Below are 19,430 nucleotides of genomic sequence, written 5' to 3' on the forward strand. Positions count from 1 at the left end.
CTCCCAGTAAAATCAAGAATCACTTTTAAAATTCTTCTCTTAACCTACAAAGCCTTGATTGGTGATGCTCCATCATATCTTAAGGAGCTTGTCGTACCATATTGCCCACTAGAGAGCTACGCTCACTAAATGCGGACTACTTGTAGTTCCTAGAGTCTTAAAAAGTAGAATGGGAGCCAGAGCCTTTAGTTATCAAGCTCCTCTTTTATGGAACCAGCTTCCAATTTCAGTCCGGGAGGCAGACACAGTCACCTCGTTTAAGAGTAGACTTAAGACCTTCCTCTTTGACAGAGCTTATAGTTAGGGCTGAATCAGGTTTGCCCTGGTCCAGCCCTTGATATGCTGCTATAGGCTTATAGCTGCCGGGGACGTTTTAGGATGCACTGAGTACCTATCTCCTCTTTTTCTCTCCTTAAGGATGAATTTTCATCTCTCAATCACACGTTACTAACTCTGCTTTCTCCCGGAAGTCCTTTTGACTTTACGTCTCATGGGGTCATCGGACCCTATGAGACGGCATAGATCCTATCTGCCTGATGGATCGTCTGGGTCGTGGAATTCCTGCTCATGACTACGCCACTGTCATGTTGAGACTCCGCCCACTCCTCGTCCCCACCGCCATCTGCCTGATGGATCGTGGAGGTCTCCATCGTGGAATATGCCTACTATGAACTATTCATACACTCTGTCATATTCATTGAATGTATTTAACTCTAAATCTGTCCTTCTGTACACATTACATCTATTGCATCTGTCCATCCTAGGAGAGGGATCCTCCTCTGTTGCTCTCCTGCAGGTTTCTTCCCTTTTTTTCCCCCCTGAAGGGTTATTTGGGAGTTTTTCCTGGTCCGATGTGAGGTTTTGGGGCAGGGATGTCTATGTGTACAGATTGTAAAGCACTCCGAGACAAATTTGTAATTTGTGAAATTGGGCTATACAAATAAACTGAATTGAATCACTCAAGTGTTCTAATGGTACACTGTGTTTGCTAATCGGCTTAGAAGACTAATGGATGATTACAAAACCTTTGAAAACCTGTTATGCAATTATGTTAGCACAGCTGAAAACAGTTATGCTGGTGAGATAAGCAATAAAACTGGCCTTCCTTTGAGCTTGAAGTTTGAAAATAAAAATCATTATTTCGAACCTTTTTAATGTCTTGACTATATTTTCTATTCATTTTGAAATTCATTTGATAAATAAAAGTCTTAGGTTTTTAATGGAAAACATGAAATTGTGTGGGTGACCCCAAACTCTTAAACAATAGTGTAAGTATAATATTTTTTCTTTTTTTTAATATAACATTGGTCTGAACTGTCCCTTAAAGGTCATGCATGTATTTCCCAAAATGTCTAAGGCCAATTTAGCATGTATTTCTATTTTGAAAGTAGGTTCAAGGCCTGTGGGATTCAGGAAGTTTTTGCTTCATCAATCATAGATAAGAAATCCTGAAGAACTGAGCTCTGATGAAGGAAGCACACATGAAAAATATTAGCTTGCTTTACCCACATCTCATGGATAGAGACCGGTTTACTTATACGTCAGTGTGTGTGTGTGTGTGTGTGTGTGTGTGTCAGCTCTGTGGTGTAAGCCTGACAGCTCAGTTCTGTTCTGTGTCTGTTTCCAGCTGTTGTACTTCATTCGCAGTTTCTGTGTGTGTGTGTGTGTGTGTGTGTTTGATGTTAGACACATCAGAGAGGGGAGTGGGTTAACTTCACTGACAGAGATAAAGAGTAGCTCCCTGGTTTGCCGCCACGATGCCCAAGCCTGACGAAAACTTGTTATAAAAACATTGAGTCGACTGCACAAATTGATCAAATACCTTTTTCACAACTGAGTAACAGATGCAGGATTTTTCTCTCAGGATCTGCAAACATACGCCATTACTGCCACACCGTGTTTTAACGTGGAAACAGATCAGATCCTTAGGCAATTTCATGATGTGAAAATAATCCATTATGAGTAAGTTTTGCCTTCCAAACTTGATATCAATCTCTATGGACTAATTTGAAAACCAAACCTGGACGGAGGGTCAGAATTTGCAACAAGAAAAAAGAAAAATAGAAACGAAAAAGTCTGCCAGCTAATGGGGAAAGTATGGGGTCCTCTTAGAAAAAGTATAGTCATTCCTGTTGACTCCTGTTGGTAACCAATGAGGGCGAACTGACGAAGCAGCGTCGCTAACCGGCGTTGCATGTTTGTACCTTTATAATGTTAGCTAAGGTACGATAATGCTATTAATGTGCTAATGAGCTAGGCGGACGCTGACTGGGACTACAACTGTAAAAGTCGTGAATAACCGGACCTCCTCTTTCTTCTCCAGATCGCCGATGACATTTCCTCGGTTTAGCTAGAGAAACGCTGCGATCGGGAAGTCAGAGAACAACTTTTTTTCCTTTCTTTTTCTCGTCATTTTCGATCTCACAAGTTTCTGTGAGTCCCCTGAATTGCCACTCCAGAATTATCTTGTACAAACATTCACTGTGTGGTTGTACGCTATTAAAGATGGGTTCAATCTGTCGTCATCTCTGGTGTTGCCGCAATTACATGGTCATTTAGGATTTTTTAAGAAATCTACTGGTTTACGTCAGGCATGACATTTGTATATATATATATATATAGAAATATATATATATATATATACTTTGTGTATATAAATAGATATGTATATATATATATATATATATTTCCAAGAAAGAAATCTGTATTTGGTTAATATGAAGTAAAACAAATTCTACTGTGCAAATATTACTTGTTCTATATTGGGTGATGAACAACAGCATCGGAGAAATCAAAATTATGACAGCTCATTCTGTGGAGATCGATGCCTCTACCAAACATTATGCTCATCCTTGAGCATGGAAAGACACGCAAATACACCTCAGGGTACCACACAACTTTCAACAACCCTTTGCACTGCGCCACTTGCTCTGACTGAAGGTATTCAATTATTGTAGACGAGATTTGCAATAAACGTACGTCAACATTCGTACCCGGCAACTCACACGGAGAACAATCGGAATTAGGAGTTAATTCGCCGAATAAATACATTACATATTTATATGTCACAATGCTGGAAGTAGAATCTTAACAACACCCAAAGGAGACGTGCGCAGCCATGGTTGTAAATAATAAGCCCAAACTCAATGTTTTTTTCTGATATGCATTCAATCATTTCATGAGACTTTGTTTTCTCTTAAAACGTTTTTTTTTTTTACATTGTGATTGGTTTATTCCCCCCCCCCCCAAGTATATTTAAAGGAACCCAACAGACCCACCACGTCACAACAGCACCGGGTGGTCCCGTGCATATAACGGATAGCGAGCACAATCTGTCAGCTGTCAGCTGATGTGTCAACGCGCACGCGGTACCGACAGTGTGGTGTGTTTGTGATCGATAGTCAAATAAAACGTGATATATAAAATAGTGTCGATCTGTTCGGCCGGCAAATGAGACGGAATGAACGACGGCTGAGAGTCTCCTGAGAGCAACGAGCAGCTGGATTATTGTGTGTGTGTGTGTGTGTGTGTGCTCATTCAGAGCTGGAGAGCAGCTGTGAGAAGAACATCTCACCACACACAGAGCTGCAAAGAATTGATGTAAGGGAAGAGTTATTAATGATGGATAAATAGATGTATAAGAGAAGCTCTTGATGATCCCAAAAAAGGGAATTCATATCATATTGCCAATATGCAATGCTATAATAAAGATATGGCCGTTTGGGGGGCAAACTATAGTCTGAGCGTTTCCCTCTAAGTAAACAGTCTTTGATTTGCCCTTGTTTTTTTGTTTTTTTTCCTTCCTGGACTTCAGACCAGCTGTTGGGGGCTTGTACTTCCTGCTCCCGCGCCATTGGTCAGAAAGCAGCCAATGGGGACAGGGTCAGAAGACAGACGTGATGATGAACGCGCACACACACCCTCGTTAACCAGATTCCCGCGCAGTGTGTGGTTCCAATGCGCGGGAAACACACACACACACACACAGAGCAGAGTAATGCCTGGCCTCCATCCATACAGACACATTCCATATCTCTGTGAAAACATAGCACCATAAAAGAGAAAGAGAGAGAGAGAAAGCAACAGGGGATAGACAGAAAAGAGAGATGACACATGGTTTATTTGGTGTTTTAATGTGTTGTTAAAGGGAGTCAACAAAGAAAGGAGGAAGGCCTCATGCAATACTCCTCCTCTCCCCCCCCCCCCTCCCAGAGTCAGATCTACTGAGCTCTCCTGTCGAGGATCGCCTGTTTGGGCCTGATGAATACCACCTGTTCATGAGAAGGTTCGCATTTGATTTTATTTGATCGTAGGCATAGTTGGACCCTAAAATAGTCATATAAGGCTGCCTCTTCTGCTCTGTTTCAAGTTTTCACTTTAAAGAAATATAAAAGTTCTGTTTTGGAAATCAATGCATTGTATTAGGTGTATTATAATAATTACATGTCATTTTTATTTTTATGTATGTAACATTATTATACATGTTATCATAATTATTATTATATTATCGATATTTAAATAATTAATGTTATTTTATTATTATTATATGAGCCTGATGGGTCCATTAGTTTGTGAGATTGGCTGTGGAAAGACGTTCACACACATAATCTCATCAGACCACGCTTGGTCGAGCAGAAGAGAAAAAGAGATGAAGACTGACGGGGTCGAAAGCCGCGTTCAGAAATAAGTGGAGGACTCTCTCCGCAGTCTCTTAACCCATCAGAGAGGTTTGGAGGTCAAAGGTCAGTGTGTTTGGAGAGCCCTCAGGTTGTTTCAGGACCAGCTCGTTGAGGACTCAGAAGGAGTGAACATTTAGCTGGATGACACTCCTGCTCCTGTTTCAGCAGTTTAGGTATTCATCGTGTGGCTAAGGCTGAGTGGAGCCGCAGATCTTTAATTTCTAGCACTTTACATATCCTACATATGTAAATATATGTATGTTTTTTTCTTTTTTTTAGGATTCATGGACTGGATTATAGTGCATAAAATATATTTTTGCCAGACAGTATTGTGCTGTTTCCATAGAGGTGCAGGACTTATATATTGCAGTGACAAACGAGGCCTCAAAATGTGACGGGAGGAAAAAGACCCCCCGAATTGCATGCTGTGAGTTTGCGAGATAGTTAATTTATGGTTATGAGAAACTGTACACATCTATATACATGTTCTTTGATATAAGTGTTGTGTGTGTGTGAGCACACACACTCCTTCTTTAATAGGTAAATGCAGCTTCTGAGCTCCTCTCCGAAAGCTTCAAAACGGAGCCTTCAGCACTTTCTACTGACTGATGTGTGATGGTGTGGAGTGTGTGTGTGCGTGTGTGTGTGGGTGAGTGAGATGGGTTAGAGACTTTTTTTTCATGTATTCCACCAGAACCTCACTTCCAGACTGTTGCTGCCTCAGCTGTAGCTGCCGGCCCACGACTAACCTACTGATCTGTGAGGCGATAACTGGATGACAGGCAAGCTTTGGTGTGGCCGAGAATGTGTGTTTGTGTGTTGGGGGTGTGTGTGCGTGTGCATGTGCGTGTGCAGCCACTAGTGCAGTGGCTTTTGCTTGAATGAATGACAGAGAGAGAGAGAGAGATAGAGAGAGAAGAGAGAAATTCAGAGACGTAGGGAGTCGACAAAAAAACAGGATAATCTTCTCCCTTCCCTTCATTCAGTGGATGTGGATCTGTTTGCATATGTAGACAGAATATCCCTTTAGATGGCTTTAGATAGCAGCATTAGAGAAGCCACACAGTGCAAGCGTGAGTGAGTGTGTGTGTGTGTGTGTGTGTGTTTTGCTGCGGTTCCATGAAGCCACGGAAAGCCCCATAAAGGGAAGAGCAAACATCATACTGATGACTGCCGGTGGTGGAGCTAAACATGTTGGTGGGGTTTCCCTGTGGGTAGTGCCAGAGGAAATGATCACAGAGTCATTTGTGTCCAAATGGTTCAGCCTCTGGGGAGCAGGAATGAGGTCTGTCAATTTGATGTAGATCGCACGTGTGAAAAATTACTAGGATTCATGAAGAGTGAAACCACAAATAGAGTACTTCATTCAAACCGCTGTTTGCTCCCCACATAAAACGTAATTTAATGTTGACTTCATCTCCCTGACAGGTGTAAAAACGCTCATGGCATGTGACAACTTAGCTTGGAAGTAACTGTCATGTCAATTACAGTGTGAAACCCCCGATATATCCCTCACTGCAAGAAGATCAGTGAGCGGCCCACAATGACGCATCAGGAACAGAGAGGTGAGGCACCTGACAGCTGAACTCCACCTGCACATTAATATCATGTTATATACTCAAACACACATCAGCAGCTAAATGGACCTGAAGGGGATATTGTTTCGTCAACTGCTGTTTCCAAGGCTGAGAAGAAATGCTTGAAATGTAACTTTTTGAAGTGGCCATGACAAAATGTTTTAGACCAATGACATATTGTGTCATTCAGCAAAAAATATATTACAGATTACGTGAAATGAAAATTGAAGTTTACAAAATAATGTAACTATCTCTATTGCACATAGGAAGTACAGTAAAATATGTATAACGTTTGTATTTTTTTATGCATGCAAATTACAGTAAAGAAACATGGCACATGTACTTGAACAATAGTCCTTTTCCATCCCTGGCGTGTTGAGGGTATTCATGCTACCTTCAGCCAGACGATGGTTTTTAGAGGGTGTTTGGGTGTTTTTAGGGGAGCAGAGTGAGCTGTTGGGGTGGGGGGGGGGCTTGTTCCTTGGCAGGGGGCCACGTTTCCCTGCCCCCACCACCCATTATCAGCTAGGAGAGATTTACCAGTCAGACCCAGACAACTTTCCAGTTTACACTGGAACAAAGCAGTCAGTTTGTACCTAACACAAATCAACGACTAGGCTCGGTTGTGCAGAAAATAAACACTGTGGTACATCGTTCTGCTGGACGGAAACAGCCGAGAGCCAAGGGCCGATATTGGGCTGTCCACCCATCCATTTTTTAAATGTGAATACCAGAGTAGGTCTGAAATACACACGTATGGACCACTATCGTGCAACGGCGGCACACAAATGTGACCTGCAAGATAATTGTTCATCTGAAACTGTCCAACCGATAACTGGTTGTGGCCGATCAGCTGAAAACATTCGGGTTTCAATCGAAAGCCAATCCTGTGCAGCTCTAACCAACACATCTTCCCTCCCAACCCGTCATACACCGCCATTTGACAATACAAACCAAATTGAGTAGAGCTGTGACAAACCATGCCATGGAAAGTGATCCACCATTAGGTCAACCTCATGGTACCCTACAGCCAAATACCGGCAAAACTACTGACCCTCCATGCAACGTCTCACTTGGTTCTAAATCACTGGACAAATCATAGATTTAAAAAAAAAGGTATTTTGCCCAGCTGTTTTCCAGGTTGTAAAAAAATAATTGAGGCAAGTATATCTTTTTGTGTGGGGGCAAGAATTGATTGAGATCAACCAATTTCTTCTATCGATGTTGGAAATATCAACTGCTCCCAGCCACCACTTTGGCAGAAAATGATGTCACCGTAAAGGATCTGTCAGCCAGTGCTGATTGGTGAGAGCACACTACACTTAGCCATTCTCCCAAACAGAATATCCGATAAGATCAACACAATGTCAGACCATATAATGAAGTGAAAATGAGACGGACATCCATTCTAAATGTTTTGGACCTCAGCTGGAGGAGATTTTTCAAATTTGAGACTGAGCACAATAGCAACGTTACAGTGTGTATAGTCAAAAGTTGTTCATTCTGAAAGTGGCTAAATGTGGAAGCAAATCCTAAATCACCTCTAACCACCAATGACACGAATCCTTTGGATTTGGTCAGATTTGTGGAACAAACTGGGGTCATTGGAAATCTTCCCGCTGTTAGCGCGCGAGCTCATCCTCCCCTCTAAGTGTTTTTCCTTTTTCCCTTTCACTAACGGCCCAGGATGAAGCCAGAGGATTTTGGACTTCAGCCCAGCATGTAAATTTATCTGCCATTTCCAAACAATTTCCATCAGGGGCCATTCAGACTGTGTAACATGATAATTTGACAGCAGCCCAGTAGAAAAGTGGTCAGTGAGGCAGTAATGTTTGATTTATTTCATATTTTTGTCCTCTACAGTTTGTTGTAGCCTCACAAAAGGCCACAGCTGGATGTGAGTCGTGGTTAAAAATAAAAGATCGGCAAGTTGGTGATGGATGGATGCAACAAAAATGGACTGATGAAAGGACACTTTTGAATAAATGTTTAAATACATGAGTGTTCAGATGGAAGGATTGGATAGACAGTCGGCAGAACTTTGTCAAGGATTCCATGAATACACCACCCAGTAAATTAGCCTTGATTCCTTGAACATGGATGAATGGATAAATGAAAGAAGATATGGATGGATGGATGAACAAACGAACCACCTAATGAGAAAATGAATTTATGAGTGAATGAGTGTGCTCTGATAAGCCAATCGACAGATGCCTGAACATAATAAATTAATAAGTGAACAGGCCACCTCAAGAATGCAAGCGAATAAATTAACAAAGAAATGAATGAATGATACACAGAGTGGATTAGTGATCAGAAAGATCAATATGAACACTCATAGATTAATCAGATTAATCTCATGCAAACAAGAGAAGTGACTCAATAAATGGACAAACTCAGCAGTATTTGAGTGAACAGATGTATGAAAACAATAATGAATCCAGAAATTAACAAATCCATTCATAATAAAGCTGTGATAAGAAATGATAAGTAAATGCCTTAATACATGGATAAATGCTGGATTGGAGGAAGGCTGAACGGAACGTTTTTGTTCACGAGTTTGTCAGGGCCGAACACATTCCTCACAACAGAATAGAAAATATCAAAACCAAAGAGCAGGAAGGTCTTGTTCTACGACAAGTCCCTCACATGCAAACACAGGGTTGCTTTCCTTTCCTGTCCTGTCCTTTCCTTTCTGTCACTCCACTTTCTGTCTTCTCTTCACTCACGAGGCTCGGCAGTAAACGGTTGCCCAGTTGCCCCGGGCAACCACATTTGGACCGCCGTCAGTCATTTTGTTTGGTTTGATCGCCCCCCGTTGGCAACCGCCGACAAACCTCGCCGGTCCAAAATACTGGTGTCGCTCTCCAGAACACGATGCGTCGTAAACATTTGGGAGATAACATTTTTGGACATACGGTAGAGTGGATCCAATTTGAAACGCCATTCTCATTTAGTCAACAAACATAAAGCTAGTTACTCAGAGTAAAAGATACATACTCTGAACTGCTGTGGTGAAGGTGTGAGGACATGGGCATTAAACTCTTTCCTCAAAGGTAATTGCCGGGTCATTGGCTGAGTCGAGCATGTTGTCCTTTACAAGGCTGCAAGTAACATTTCATAGGGGCCAACCAATCGGCTCGCTTCGAGAGCGCTCCTAAGGGCCACGCTCTGAATGGCCACGCCCTTAAAAGACACTGCACTAGTTGGACGAAAGTAACATCATGGCCAATACACAACTGAACATAATTTGATAATGAAATGATCAGAAAGGACCACTTGGTAGATTATTTATGTTGCTCTAAAGTTGGGCAAGTAGAAATCACGAGAAGAAAATATATGTTGCATAACCTTTGTCTTTTAAAAGACATGGAATGTGGATATATCAAAGATGCAGATTCCATGGCTATTTTATGAAAGTTGATATCTCACCACTGTTTATACTATATTGAAATGAATCTTCATCTATATAAAATACAATAATTACATATTTTGCTGTATTCATACACATCAATCGCATTGCCATATACAGGACTGTCTCAGAAAATTAGAATATTGTGATAAAGTTCTTTATTTTCTGTAATGCAATTAAAAAAACAAAAATGTCATGCATTCTGGATTCATTACAAATCAACTGAAATATTGCAAGCCTTTTATTCTTTTAATATTGCTGATTATGGCTTACAGCTTAAGAAAACTCTAAAATCCTATCTCATAAAATTTGAATATTTCCTCAGACCAAGTAAAAAAAAAGATTTATAACAGCAAAACAAAATCAAACATTTGAAAATGTGTTTCCAGGTGTTTCGAGTTAATTAGGCGATTCAAGTGATTTGTTTAATACCCTACTAGTATACTTTTTCATGATATTCTAATATTTAGAAATAGGATATTTGAGTTTTCTTAAGCTGTAAGCCATAATCAGCAATATTAAAAGAATAAAAGGCTTGCAATATTTCAGTTGATTTGTAATGAATCCAGAATGCATGACATATTTGTTTTTTTAATTGCATTACAGAAAATAAAGAACTTTATCACAATATTCTAATTTTCTGAGACAGTCCTGTATAAGTGTAGACAGGTAACATTAAAAGTAGATTTGAAAAGTTCTACAGCTATGAAAGGCCTATTGGGCGTAAACTACTGTCTCTTTGAATTATTGAGCAGTTATATAACATGATCTTATTCCCTTGCCGTGACACCCACACATCTAGCACTGCAAAAAGTAATGTAGCAACAACTTTTAGAACAGCTTTGATTTTCATAAACACGTAAATGCACTTCTTTGATAAGCTTTAATTACTAGATGTTCAAGACGAGAAGAAAAATAAATCCACGACATCTGACTCAGTCAACGTGTCCAACACGTATGGGATTTTAAAAATTACAAAAACCAGAAGGAGGTCATTAAATTACCGCGAGCACGTCAAGCTTCCCTCCGTTTTATATTTCACCGGCAGAATCAAATGCCAACATCTGTAAATTCGTTTGATTATCAATGTGCATCTTCTCATGGATGCATATGGTCCATGAGAACTGAACGGGAAGATCAGTGCAGATTCAAAAACCTAGCTATTACCAAAGTCCTCACAACACCTGCCGCCACGGCCGCCAATTAACATTCATTTAAAAAGGAATTAGACTTGAATAATTATTAGTCTTATGATGTTTATGTGGTAAGGTGAGGGATCTCTCTGGAAAACATCAAAATACGTTGAATTCGAAAGATGTGACATCTGTTTTAGTCGTCGAAGCAAAATAATGAAATAACTAAATCACCTGTTGCTACCTGCGTGATTTAAAGATGCAAGAAAACAATATCTGCAGCCAAGTGAAGGACTACTTCTCATGATATGAAAATGAAATCTATGACTTTTGTTGTGACAAACCCTCAATGAATTGGCATCATCTTTTGGACTCTTACGGCAAAAAGCAAGATCTTCTGCCGGTGGAGTTGGAACATTGAATTTATGTTCATAAGGTGGACACAAATATGTCTCCCTATGGTAATCTTTCAGGTATTTCTTGTTTATGACGGCATATGAGGCATTGTAGGTGATTTAACCAGGGGAAGGGGGTAATATTCAGAGAAAAATAAACCTCAGATTCCAAGATTAAAATTGTTAATTTACAACAACAGAAAAATCTCTGATATTCTATGAAATAAAATAAAAAAGACAAGAGAAAAGCTTGGAGCAACTTCATCAGGTCATAAGAGATGTACAGGGAATGCCACACACTGGTGAGGAGATGCAAAACAGCAACGAACGTTGTTTCATTTTGCAAAGGCCCAATTTAACGGCAATGTCTTTTCAAAGTCTAGATTATGCTAATATGGTACGGTGTATATCCTCATTACGCTCTAAAGCCCTCTGAAGCAAATTTTTCATTTGTGATATCGGGCTATACCAAATACACTGAATTGAATAAGGTTGATCCAAGTTGCAAAGAGATCCGATATTGTTCTTCTGCATAAAAAAGAAAGGTTTCCAAGTATTTATTGTAAATTTGTGACTTGAATTTTATTTCTTTATTATTTACCTACAGTTGCCCTAATATGGCCCTAATGTGCCATACTTGTTATATGAAAAAATTAAAAAATGAATATCTAACAAAAAGGACGAAGCTTGAGTGTATACATCTAATCTAACCAAATAAAACCACACGCTGGCTGGTCGGCTGTAGCTGCTAACAGAGCAGTGGGAGTTGAATGTTTCTTTGTACGTTGGCAAAACACTGGGTTTACATTTCCCCAAAATAATGTATGATAACCATTGCTTCTCTTTCAACAGCAACGCTTCACTCTGCTCTTCCGGACATTCTCTGCTTTCAGTGAGGACACTATAAGTGGCTAAGCTAACAAGCTACAAGCAAAGAATGATACTTATGTCGCCAATTATGGAGGACTCAAAATGACTTAAGTATAAATTCATAAATAAATGCATGAATAAATATAGGAATAAATAAATAAATGCTTAAATAAATGTATAAATAAATAAATGCTTCAATAAATGTATAAATAAATACAGGAATGAATAAATATAAGTTATAAATCAACAGGACATCATTAAATAAATATATTTCTACATTTCTGTATTTCTTCATTTATTTATTTCTCTATTTATGTGTCCACACGTATTTCTTCATTTATTTATGTGTGACATTTACGTTTCTGTATATTCAAATGAGATGGGGCGGTCCGAACCTCTGTCTAAAGCATGATTGGTCACAGGACCTGGTGTGTTATGCTCTACTACTTCTGCCTGGCACATGACGCTGAAGTTGGCTCGCTCAGCTAACCGTTAGCAGAAGTTAGCCAAGACAGCTTTTTGACTTCAGCCGTTTATCAATTCCAAGTGCACTGAGTACAGACTCGTGTTCTTTTTGAGTCTGGTCTTGGGAGTCCAGACTCTTGAGGACGCAGGACGGTCTTTCTGGTCTTGTGACGTCACCACATCAACTGTTCTTGCTCATGAATTTACTCCAATTATTCACTGTAAAATACTTTACAGTGGAGTAGAATGTGTTGCGGTGTTCACTGTTGTTTGGCGTAGGCTACGAATAAACGGTAATAACTATACAACGTCTCGTAGCTTTCCTGACCCAGGGTCGCTACAATATGAAGTTATGTATCTTAACCCTCAGTCAAATTGACGTAACGTTATCTTTTAATAAATAATAAACTCTTTGTGCTCTTTAGATCCTCCAAAACCTAATTATATCTCATGTTTAGCCGCTACGGAGACGTCAGAGGCAACGGAGCATTTCTAAAAGTCCTGCCGAGATCAGGCTGCTCTCGGCGGCCACACAGAGCAGGACCTCAAATCTTCGTCGCATATCCTTATTAGGCTGAATCTTGATAAACCGACCACAGATTTGATGCTTAAACTACTAACTTCTCGGCTGAAAACATCCTTAAATTACATTCCGTGACTCAACAACAGTAGTATTTAGAATGTACAGACAAGAATGCATAATAAACACTGTTCGTCTACAGGGCCAAGTGCTAGGGATCGATTGCTTCTGTCTTCCTCCCCGACTTGAGCAATCCTGTTTAACAATGAAGTTCGGACCGCCCCAGCTCATTTGAATATACGGACACATAAATGTCACACATAAATAAATTAAGAAATACGTGTGGACACATAAATAGAGATATAAATAAATGAAGAAATACAGAAATGTAGAAATACATTTATTTAATGATGTCCTGTTGAGTTATAACTTATATTCATTAATTTCTGTATTTATTTCTGTATTTATACATTTATTCTTGTATTTCTTTATTTCTTTATACATTTATTTAAGCATTTATTTATTTATTCCTGTATTTATTTATTTATTCATGCATTTATTTATTTATTTATACTTAAGTCATTTTAAGTCCTCCATAGCCAATTAGCTACATTGCTAAATTCCTTCTTGGGTGTGTCCGTGATGCTCCACATCAGTACCAGAAAATTAAACACAAACCACATAAAGCTGTTTAGTGCGGGGGACGAGGAGACCACTGGTTAAATGTCCCTTTATAAGAGAAGACATGATGGAGGGACTGACCTGGTGGCAGTGCGGGTTGGACTCTCTGCCGTACGAGTATGAGCTCCTCTCGGTTTTACCTGTAGAAGGATGACAGGAACAAAAAGAGGGAGCAGTTAGCAGAGGGAGTCACATCCATTGGAAATCCATTCATCGGAGAAGTGGAAAAATAATTTATTCCACTTATTTACTACTGAAAGGTTAGGCATTTATTAAGAAAACCATATATACTGTATATATATATTATTTTATTTATTTGTATTTATTTATTTATATATATATATATATATATATATATAGATATATATACACTACCGTTCAAAAGTTTGGGGTCATCCAGACAATTTTGTGTCTTCCATAAAAACTCACTTTTATTTATCAAATGAATTGAAAATTGAATAGAAAATATAGTCAAGACATTGACAAGGTTAGAAATAATGATTAATATTTGAAGTATTAATTTTGTTCTTCAAACTTCAAGCTCAAAGGAAGGCCAGTAGTATAGCTTATATCACCAGCATAACTGTTTTCAGCTGTGCTAACATAATTGCACAAGGGTTTTCTAATCAGATATTAGTCTTCTAAGGCGATTAGCAAACACAATGTACCATTAGAACACTGGAGTGATAGTTGCTGTAAATGGGCCTCTATACACCTATGGAGATATTTCATTAGAAACCAGACGTTTCCACCTAGAATAGTCATTTACCACATTAACAATGTATAGAGTGTATTTTTGATTAATGTTATCTTTATTGAAAAAACAGTGCTTTTCTTTGAAAAATAAAGACATTTCTAAGTGACCCCAAACTTTTGAACGGTAGTGTATATATATATATATATATATATATATATATATATATATATAGAGAGAGAGAGAGAGAGAAAAGTAATTTTCTTTTGTACAATCGGACTTCTTTATACAACCGGAGGATTCGCCTCCTGATGGTCACTAGAGAGAATGCAAGTTCCAATTGTCAGACCAGGAGGTTGCCGCCTGAATACACCCTGACATATTATAGAGATAATAACCTCATTATAAACAGTATGGGAAAATGTATGATGGTTGACATAGACGTATTGCCGTATTGTCGCATGACTCAACCTTAGCAACCTACTTGCTTGACAAAGAAGCCTTGAGGCCACATAATAACCATTGAGCCATGCAAATATAATGAGTATTAATGGTGTTTCACAGGTAGTTTTGCTACGTATACTGCGGAATTTGTGTGCGATTTTCCATTCAGTTTCACATTATTTCCAGAGTCCCCATTAAGAGAGTGTCCAATGTTTAATCATGTGACTTTGAGCTGGTTGCATAGACAGTCAAATTCTGTGCTTAGACTCTCCAAATAGTGAATACCACGGATACTTTTATGAGCAAAAAAATAAGCACGAGCCACAGTTTTACTAACTAAACCATTCCATTCCATTTCCAAAGGGCACATCATTTTCTTCAGAGCATTTTGTTATTTAGGCAGGCAACAACCTCCAGTTGTGTAGCCAATGCGGAAGTATGTTGTATCGGCATTCTCTCTACTGACCAGCAGGGGGCGACTCCTCCAGTTGCAAAAATAAGTCAAATTGTATTGAAGTCTATGATAAAATGACTCTACCTCTCTCATGATTCATTCCCTCGGTAAACATTGTAAACATGAGTTTAAGGTATCAATCTCTAGTTTCAAGTTTTCTTCATTTCAGCATGATGGTCATTTAGTAAATTATGGTCCATTTAGAAAATAGTGCTGACTGTGATTGACAGGTCGCTGATACTACCAGAGCCATATATGGCGTCTCTATGTCACTTCTCCGCATTAGAAATATGATAACTTTTGTTCATTGCTTGCCGAAAAAAATCCAAGATGTCGACGGCAAAATTGCCAAACTCAAGGCTTCAAAATGGGTGATGTCATCATGACTACGTCTTCTTCTTATGTACAGTCTAAGTGTCTTAAAGTGACAGTTAAGCCTGAACTGAATAATACATATTTATTCTTTTAAATGTAGTGCTATTTATCAATCTATCTGTTTTAGTGTGAGTTGCCTAGTTTAAGAGACATCGATGTATTTTTTTAAATTTTGGGGTGAACTGTCTCTTTAAGCTTTAACCCTACATCTGATGCACATTTTAAGAACACCTACTTGTTCGTATAGAACATCATTCATCCAACATGTTTAAACAAATGTTTGATTGACATCAAAGTTTCAGAAAAATGGAGTCCAAGGATTGATCAGTACATGACAGGGAGGTGAAGTCTCTTTGGCAGGTAACCGACCGATCATTCTAATACATAAAGCAAAGCGTGTCTGGCTCTGGAAAAATATGTCTGATTAATTTTGATGTAAAAAAGGCAGCGACTGGCGCGGCGCGTACACAACATCGCTAATTCCCCCTCCAGTTCCTGAACAGATCTCCCTCTCCTCCGAGCTAGCGAGGACCACTTCGAGACTATTTTTAACCACGCGGACCTTCTTCTTGGATAAAACCTTAAATCTTCAGCCAGTCTAAATATCAAACCACAGTTAGTGTGTAATTACATTCTGCGGGTCGGTGCATGAGATGGAGAGGTTTGATGGCGAGCGTGTGTGCCGGAGAATGGAGCGTGTACGCGGTGAAGGGTTTGAATCAGGCATGTATAGACCAGCGCTGAATGCACGCCAACATGGTAGTCGATGCAGAAGAGGTTGATAATTACAGACGTACAGAATGGGAATGTGGTCGACTATGTGTGTGTGTGTGTGTGTTTTTGTGTGCGACCGATACAGCGGCCTCGGCTTCAGCTAAGACTGATGCCAGCTGGACAGATTTGGCACTCATACAAAGACTCCCCCAACCACACACACGCGCACACACGCACACACACACACACACACAAAAGTACTGGAAATCACTGGCACAGATGCGCACACACACACACACACACACTAAAAAACAAACGTAAATGTGCACAATATACTGTATATATATGTATATACAGAACACACACACATGCAAATGCACTTTTGAATGGTACCGAAATATATACACATACACATCATGTGGAATAAATAAAAAAATTATAATATGTAACATATTTAATAAAAAAGATTCTACAATTATCAATGCCTTTAACAGGACAACTATATTTAAAATAATTAATGAATGAATTGGAGATATTTCAGAAATCTTAAATTGTAATTTGAGGTTTTAAGGTTATGATGTGAGGAAAAATAAAGCAGCGTTTTATATGTAATTAAAGCTGCAGAGTTTTTATTGGATTTTCAATGAAATTAATATAATAAAACACATTTAGTGTATCTGTTTATTTTAGTTATTTATTTGATCGGCCGGCTGTATCATTAATTTACTTTTCAATTACTTCATTATCTTTAAATAATTATTAAATATAGAATTTTCTTAAATTTTGTAAGAATTAACTACACAAAAATATACGGTCACTGATTGTTCCCAAACACATTGTAACTTTTACTGTTATTGGACAACAGAGCTACATCAAATCAGCATTAGCAACTTTGAACTTGAGTCCTTCTTTCTTCCTTTCATTTATCTATTAATTCAATAATTTACCTAATTATGTCTTAAAATGCTGACTTAATTATTTCCAAAATAAAAAGTCAAATAAATCCAGCGGCCTGAGCAGACCGAAAGGAATAAAAGAAAACCTATAATATGTAACACAATAATAAAATAACAGAGGCCTATGTCCTGAAGGATGAGACATTTGGATCTGTAAGAGGCCTCTCCACGTCAGCACTGGCAAAAACAACGTTTATGGCACTAATCACCGCGGCGTCTCGTCACAGACCTCAGGGGAGAGGAGGGCCGACACTGGCAGGAGTTTTGTCTCTTGCCACGGCAGCGCTTTATAAAATAACCCGTTGAGCACTATATATATATATTTATTTATATATTTATTTATATATTTATTTATATATCTATATTTATATTTATATATTTATTTATATAGATATACATATCTCTATATATGTATGCATATCTACATATATATATATAGGTATACATATACTTAGGTATAGATATATATATATACATACACATATATTTATATAGATATACAGATCTATTTATATTTATATAGATATATGTATATCTCTATATCTATAGATATACATATTTATATAAATCTAGATATACATATATGCTATATATACTGTGAATATATAATATATATACCCCAATATTGGTGTTTTGCCTATTTTTAACTGTTTTATTTTCGAAGGGAATATTTGTGCCTACAGTCCACACATTTATAACGTATTACCAGATAATGTGCGCTCACACCGTGACTCATGCCCACGAAAGACCATCATTAGTCGTTGCATTATTGTCCTGTGTCTCTGGAACAAAACAACACATTGGGATGAATGCAGAGCGTATTGTTTCAGGTATTATTCTCGAATTTGTTTTTTTGTGCAGATGATTTTTAATCAACACCTGCACATATTGTGTATTATTTTTCCAACATTTGTATTTGATTACATATTGCTGGCCGACATAATGCTTCAGAATGAATGAATAAAAAGAAGGTGAAAAATGAACAATGTGACTGAATGCTGTTTTTGATTGCTTTGTATACCATTTTACGTATCAGTTAAGTTAACAATGATGTAAATAGAGAAGGTCCCAAAATACATATATTCTGGATTGAAGATCTAACAGTTGTGTAAGCCCAGTCCTTTAATTTTGTCCAAACGCGGCGACCTTTTCACCTCCGCCATCTCTGCCGGCCATTTCATGTATTACGCACACAAACAACATTTTAATTTGGCTGTTAAAGAGAGAGCAACATTAAAGAAGAAGAAGAAGCCCGGCAGGGACGAGGCAAAGCAGGATGGGAAGGGTCAGCCACACCTTGTCCCAGTACACCGTGAATGTACACAATGTTTTCATAATATTTATAATTTTTTCCATCATTTTAATAAAAAACATTTTTTGTGTGGATTATGTCTTTGGGCTTTGACATTTAATTGGTATTAAATGCATCCTCTCTTCTCTTATAATCAAGAGTTTTCTTTTTTCAGCAGTCTAGCTTTAATTAAGATCATGATATTTGTAGTAACACAAACCCACTTAAAGGACAAATCCACATAAAGGGAATTGAACAAACCTTGGATCTTTTTGGTTCCTTAATTGCAAAAAGGGTTACTCATGTGAAAGTGGTTCAAGGACCCTATCAACATTAGGAAGCTCTTTGAAAAAAAGCCTCTTGGTAGATGATGTTGCAGTACTTCTCAGAACTTATGTCAAGGTTTTACAGCATCCTAGAGGGTACCTTGAAGAACCTCGCTCTTAAACTGTGGGTCAGTGTAGGTCCGTCTAAAGTCAAATGATCGGCTGATCGATCAGCCCGAGTCGATGTGTCCTTGAGTAAAAAAACGTAACCCTGAATTGCTCCCCGTGTCTACGGTGTATGATTGTACGTCGCTTTGGATAAAAGTGTCAGCTAAATTAAATATAATTCAATTCAGTTTATTTTATACAGGCCAATATCACACATTACGAATTTCACTCAGCAGGCTTTGTTATGTAATGTAATATAATGACAGCAGGGACTGGGACTATAAAACCTCTGACATCGGTCCAAAGAATGACCAAGACAGTGATTACAGGACTCAT

General features: G+C 38.4%; 1 protein-coding gene across 5 annotated transcripts in view; it reads right to left on the minus strand.

Moving 5' to 3' along the window:
• LOC130204886 (transcription factor 4-like) overlaps positions 1-19,430 on the minus strand; it is a 216,077-nt gene that overhangs the window by 111,055 nt on the left and 85,592 nt on the right. For all 5 annotated transcript variants that reach the window (XM_056431859.1, XM_056431860.1, XM_056431862.1 and 2 more), the window contains one exon: positions 13,814-13,872. In XM_056431859.1, the coding sequence (XP_056287834.1) occupies positions 13,814-13,872 (59 nt within the window). The remainder of the gene's footprint in view (positions 1-13,813; positions 13,873-19,430) is intronic.

The sequence above is a fragment of the Pseudoliparis swirei genome, chromosome 15 (assembly GCF_029220125.1).
Source record: "Pseudoliparis swirei isolate HS2019 ecotype Mariana Trench chromosome 15, NWPU_hadal_v1, whole genome shotgun sequence".
NCBI classification, from domain to species: domain Eukaryota; kingdom Metazoa; phylum Chordata; class Actinopteri; order Perciformes; family Liparidae; genus Pseudoliparis; species Pseudoliparis swirei.